The sequence below is a fragment of the Monodelphis domestica genome, chromosome 4 (assembly GCF_027887165.1).
Source record: "Monodelphis domestica isolate mMonDom1 chromosome 4, mMonDom1.pri, whole genome shotgun sequence".
NCBI lineage: Eukaryota > Metazoa > Chordata > Mammalia > Didelphimorphia > Didelphidae > Monodelphis > Monodelphis domestica.
Window position 1 is genome coordinate 135743556 of NC_077230.1, and position 6000 is coordinate 135749555.

The window sequence follows — 6000 nt, forward strand, 5'->3', positions numbered from 1 at the left end:
AAACTTCTCAAAAGTTCAACACTAAATGTTTCTCTTTCATGAAGACTTCAGCCTGATAACGCCAGCCTAGAGCGATATTTCTCTCCTTAAGCTCCTGCTGTATATTATTCTTATGAAAATCATCACCTACTTCCTTGACTTGTAGTTACTTTCATGCCTGTGTTCCCTTCCATTGGACTTTAAAGTCCTTGATAGAGACCATATTCTGTCCATTTTTTGTAACTCTCATCATGGCAAGCACCTTCTTTGATGTTGTTTATAAGGACAAACTCAATAGTTCTCTGCTTCTAAGTAATCCTGAGAATTTTGCCATCAAAAAGCTCCCACAGAGCCTATGTTTCACTGGCCTTGCAGGAAGAGTAAAGATATAGAATCAGATAAAAATATATGTATACCTGTGCATATATAATATAGCTCTGCATATTGGCTACGTAAAAGGAACTAGAAGGTCATTTTTACTCATTTTTTATATAATTCTTTGGGGGACCATGACCCAGAGGGTTAGCTATTATCTCCTAAAGCAACAAGAATTGCCAAAGGGAAGAAGGCAGCTAACTTGGCCTAAAGATTTGATATGGATGCTAGCCTGTAGCTTCTGGATCAGACGAAGGCAAATACTGTTATAAAAAAAAACTCAGAAATGCTAGAAAGAAAATATGAAAAAATAGCCTCCTTAAAGGCCATTTTGTTCAAACCTAGTCCTCTGAATTCCAGCCTGATTTCTCTTCCTTTGGTGTTTCTGATGCCAAGGTTCTTTAGGCAATAAAGATTCATGAGGCAATTTAGTGGAAAAGACCACTGGGCGATATTTTTATTAACTTAAACATAGCATATGGCAATTACCTGGGACAACTTCATCTACTCTACCCTCCTCTGTGTAACTGTGAGACTTTAATTCCTCCAGAGTCAGATAGCAATGATCTATCTTATAGCTATCCCTCCAAACCAGGAACAGCTGAGGTGGAAGTCTGTAGGGTGCTTTCAGGGAAAACATGAAGCAAGCTGGACTTAAAAACTGGTCGAATAAACAACAACATAGGTGGTATAATTTTAAGGATGACAAGATGCCTAACTTCCGCGCTGAAATGAACAAACAAACAATGTCGTCAGCAATAGCAAATTCCTATCTGGAGTTCTGGAATTCATCCTTTCTAGCATTAACCCTTTGTCTCCTGTTAATACTCCAATAATCCTGGGAACAATAGTACTTTTAACCTTACTGGTTCCTTAAACCTAAGGTGAACAACTTTATTGGTTCCTTTTAAATAAGAGATTTTCATAAGAGGGAGAATGGAAAGAATATGAGCAATTAATTGCCCACATTTTAAATGGAGAAAAGAAGGAAGAGTCCAAAAGAAGGACCCCCAAAACACACTTTCCTGATATCACAATTGTGCCAATAACTAGCTACAAACTTCTCATTTCCATCATGAAATTCTCTCCACAGGAGGTCACTTTTAAAACTCTGGTCTCTATAGTAAAAGATCTGTTTGTCAAAAGGATTTATTAAGAATTTCCTACTTTAAAGTCATCTAGACATTTGTTTCAAGTGTTTTAAGAAACACTGGTGAGGACAGTTGTAAAAGCAAGTCCTGATTTGTAAAGGTTTTGGCTCCCATTACTCCATCGTATAAAAAGTCCCAAAGTGAAAACCTCTTCAAAAGCAACTTAGCTAATACCTAGTTATTAAGAGTTCAAATCCAATTTTGAGATAATCTGTATTTGTTAAAAGAATTAGGAGAAATCTTGTCATTTCCAAGGTGAAATCCACCCTTTAGCCCAAGCTCTTTTGGGTGAAATCTAGGTAGTCTTACAGACTATGACATTTTGATGTTTTAGCATCTAAAGTAATTTATTTGATTTTTTCTTGCCACTTTCCTATCCCTCCATTTAGTCCCCATTTGAACTGTGTTTTGTGCTTCTTTGTTTATTTAGTGTCTGGATCTGAGATTGACGCTATAACTCCATGAATAATGAATATTGTTAGGTTTTGCTGTTAAACTCTTAGAAAGAAAGTCCATGAAAAATGACCAAGGACTTGAAATTCTCACAGCATAAGCTGAAGTGAAAGTCCCTAGGGAAAGGGACCTGAAATACTAACAAAAGGCATATCCTGGAACAACCAAAAAAACATGTAATTTTTGTTTAAGGATCTGAGCTGAAATTCTAAGTCTACAACTAATTACCTTTAGGAATTCACTTTTACTATTGAGGTCTCAGTTTCCTCGTCTGTAAAATTAGACTATTGAATTAAGTTCTTTCCATTTGTAAATCTAGACTCTAATACATCCATGTACATGTGTATTCACACATGCACACATTACATATATTATATGCATCATATATTCACACTTATGTACACAGAAATACAAATATACAAACTTAACCCAAAAAACAGCATTCTTCACCCTAGAGTAATAGAGCAAGAGTTCTCCTTGAAGCCAGGAAAATCTGAATTCAAGATTGCTTTCAACATGTATTAGCTGGGTAACATGGAATGTCACTTAAACTCTCAGGATCCAGGCATCTCTCAAAGACTATAAATTACATATGATTCAATGATCTGCAACAATGGAGAGTGTTGCAGCACCAGGAGTTACTTGCACTAACGAAATCTCAGATCTAGACCCTAAATAAACACATAACACAAAAATACATCCCTTGCTTCATCAGAAAACCCCTTTTACCAGTGAATTTACATGTCCAGACACCCCCCAAAATATATATATGTAAATCTTAAATTTTGTAATTTTAAATTAAAATATTATATTTGTTAATATGACATATTTAATCTAAAATTTCATTATATTTTGAAATTTGTATGACCTCCTTTGAGATAAATAGAAACACTTTGCTTGGTTCTGTTTTTAGAAGCATACTGAATGGTTTGCTGCCCACAAATAAGAGCTCAGCCAGCGTAGCACCATAATGTATTTTACATCTGCTGAAAGGAATTCCTAGCAGATCGAGAATGAGGAATTGGTGAAAATTGTACACCTTCTGTTTTTCCATCCAGCCTCCAAAAATTTAAGCCTTTACTGTCACACTTACTGCTTGATTTATCCCAAAATAATGTGCCATAGAGAATCTAATTTTCTGGCATTTAAAAGATATGCATTTATTTTAAAAATATATATTAAAAGATATCCATCATGACTCCTCTACTTTGACTACTCACAGGTCAGGACTTATTCCAAATTACTGGGTTTTTGTATTGTTTTATTTTTGTTTTGTTCTTTCTCTCTGATCTTCTAGTCAATGCCAAACTGGAGGCCTGGTGATTTGAAGTTGATAGTACAATAATGCAATGTATATAGCACTTTAAAGTTTGCAAAAGGCTTTAAATCTGTTATCACGGTGGAGTCTCATAATATTCCTGACCCTAATTGATTTGATTTCCTTAATTAACTAGAAAAGTCCATAGTCATACTTACTGACTTCCCTCAGCACTAGATATGAGTAAAATTACATCATATTTAAGAATTTAGCAGGGGAGTTTGTGGAGCTAGATACCTCAGTGGATTGAAAGCCAGGTCTCTAGACAGGAGGTCCTGGGTTCAAATGTGACTTCAAATACTTACTAGCTGTGTGACCCTGGGCAAGTCACTTAATCCCTATTGCTTAGCCCTTACTGCTCTTCTGCCTTGGAACCAATACACAGTATTGATTGCAAAGCAGAAGGTAAGGGCTTAACAACAACAACAAAAAAGAATAGAGTCCTTGGGGGCAGAAAGATGGTTCAGTGGATAGAGAGACAGACCTGGAGATGGGAAATCCTGGGTTCAAATCTCATCTTAGACACTTCCTAAATGTGTAACCCTGGAAAAGTCACCAAACCCTAATTGCCTAACCCCTAAAGCTCTTCTACCTTGGAACCAACACTTACTATCAATTTTTAGACAAAAGGTAAGATTAATATATATATATATATATATATGTGTGTGTGTGTGTGTGTATATATATGTATATATATATATACATATATATCATCCTTGCCCTATCAGGGCCTTGAATGTCTTTCTTTAAGAAGGTCAGATGTCTAGCAAGGCAGGGGAGATGGGGAAAGATGCATATTTACTTGAAAATAGAACCTATCCATAGCTAAGGAGTACAATTGTACTAGCTGTTTCTGAAGTTAAAACACAGAGAAAGGAATAAGCAGTGGGGGGTAGGAGGATGAAATGATGAGCAAATAAACCCCTGTTTTTACACTTTTTAAAATTGCACTCTAGTTCTATGAACAAAAGAAAACAAAAATAGGTGGTCTCAGGCTGGCCAAATTTTTTCTGGAGTAAAAGATTGTTTTTTTTTTCTCCTTTGAGTTTTCAGTGAGGTATCAACCTCCCTCCCTCATTGTGTGTCTTTGGGAAGGTTAAAGGGAAAACAAATTAGTCTTTTTCTAGTTGAATTCCCCAAATCTCAGCTAAAGAAATTAATGTATTATCACTTGCAAATGTGAATGAATGAATGCCTCAATCGCAGTTTGTAGGCTGCTTGTGGTGTGTCATGGGCTTTCAGTATCTGAACAAAGAATCTCTTTTCTCCCTGCAGCAAGAAGCCAAAACAGCATCAAAGCACACCTCCCCAACAGAAGCCTCTGACCTTAGCCTACGATGGAGACTTAGACATGTAAAATGAAAAGGAATCCAAATGTAGACATCAACTGCCTTAACTGCTTTCCCTTTTGTAGTTCTCAGACTTCTCAGTTTTTTGAGGAATCTCTTGATGTGATATACAGGGCAGAATATAAATATTGCAAACACAATTTTGCCTCTGGTTTATTTGGACACTGAGTCAAAGATCTTTAGGTCTGGCCTTCTGTTTTTGTGGGGTTTTTTTGAGTTGTTGTTTTACCTCTCCCTCCCCTTCTTCAAGAGACCTGAAAAATCCATCACCTCCTGCCAGAAAACGGGAGGAAGTGAACCTCATGAAACTCCCACAGACGTGGGTGAGTTTTATCTTCAAGGCATGATGACAATCCCGAGGAAAGTCCGACCAAGGCATCTGCTGTCGATGACGAGTTCGATACTGCATCCTTATGCACTATATTAGTGCAGATTCTTTATTCTTCCCATACATCAACACTGAGTTTTCTAGAGTTTACATATTGGTTCAAAAACTTTCAAATTGGATCGCCTATTTTGATGAACATAGAATGAGATACACTTTCAGAAATTCTCTGAGTTTTTACATGGAAAATAATTTATTCTGTTTTGTATGCTGGGTGGAAGATCAGTACTGTCAGGTGGGTTTCGGGAGAAAAGAACTGGGTTGGCCTCAGTGCTGGACCATTTGAAAAGACGACTATTTCTGAATTGATCATACACTGGATGATAGTGATGTAAAGATGACGTAGGTGGTTAGCTTGGTGAATGGATTAGATTATTTAATGATTAAACCTGTCTTTTAACTCAAACATAGCCATGTAGATATAGCATTGGCCACACACAATTGTAATTCAGTTTAATTACGACAAGCTCTGCTTTTGTAGTTTCAATTTTCTTATCTGAATATTTATAAATTCTTTTTTTGAATTTAATTCTCTGACCTCATTTAATATGCATCAAACACAAACCCTGTTTGTAGAAAGTCTTGCTTTTTTTAAAGTTTCAATAATAACTGAAAAAAATTACACATTAAAAAACTGTGGCAACCATTTTCCAAAGTTGTTTGTAATAGTAGATGTTGCAAGTAAGAAAGTGCCATCTTGTGGTATTGACTTGTATTTATAACAAATAAAACAGCTAAAGAGACTGAGAGGGTTATTGCAGCTGTATTAAATTGTGTGATCAAGAATCTCACCTTCATTCTTTAATGTTATTTGAAATCTCTGTGCTTACAAATAATATTTTAAATAAGCAAGCTTTCCTCAGGTTTTCTTTTAGCATTTTAAAGCTGAAACTACTGACAACAAAAGGGAATCCTCAATGATAGCACCATAGCCCTAGTCCATGATCACTGTGAACTCTCAATAAACAGTAATTAAATTGAATTGAGTCA

At 36.0% G+C, this 6000-nt stretch overlaps 1 protein-coding gene across 1 annotated transcript in view; it reads left to right on the plus strand.

The window, feature by feature from the left end:
* The window catches only part of THSD7B (thrombospondin type 1 domain containing 7B), a 1225997-nt gene extending 1220201 nt beyond the window's left edge, over positions 1 to 5796 (plus strand). Inside the window, exon 28 of the mRNA XM_001364165.4 lies at positions 4552 to 5796. Coding sequence (XP_001364202.1) covers positions 4552 to 4633 — 82 coding nt within the window. The 3' untranslated portion in view covers positions 4634 to 5796. The remainder of the gene's footprint in view (positions 1 to 4551) is intronic.
* The last annotated feature ends 204 nt before the right edge of the window (positions 5797 to 6000 follow it).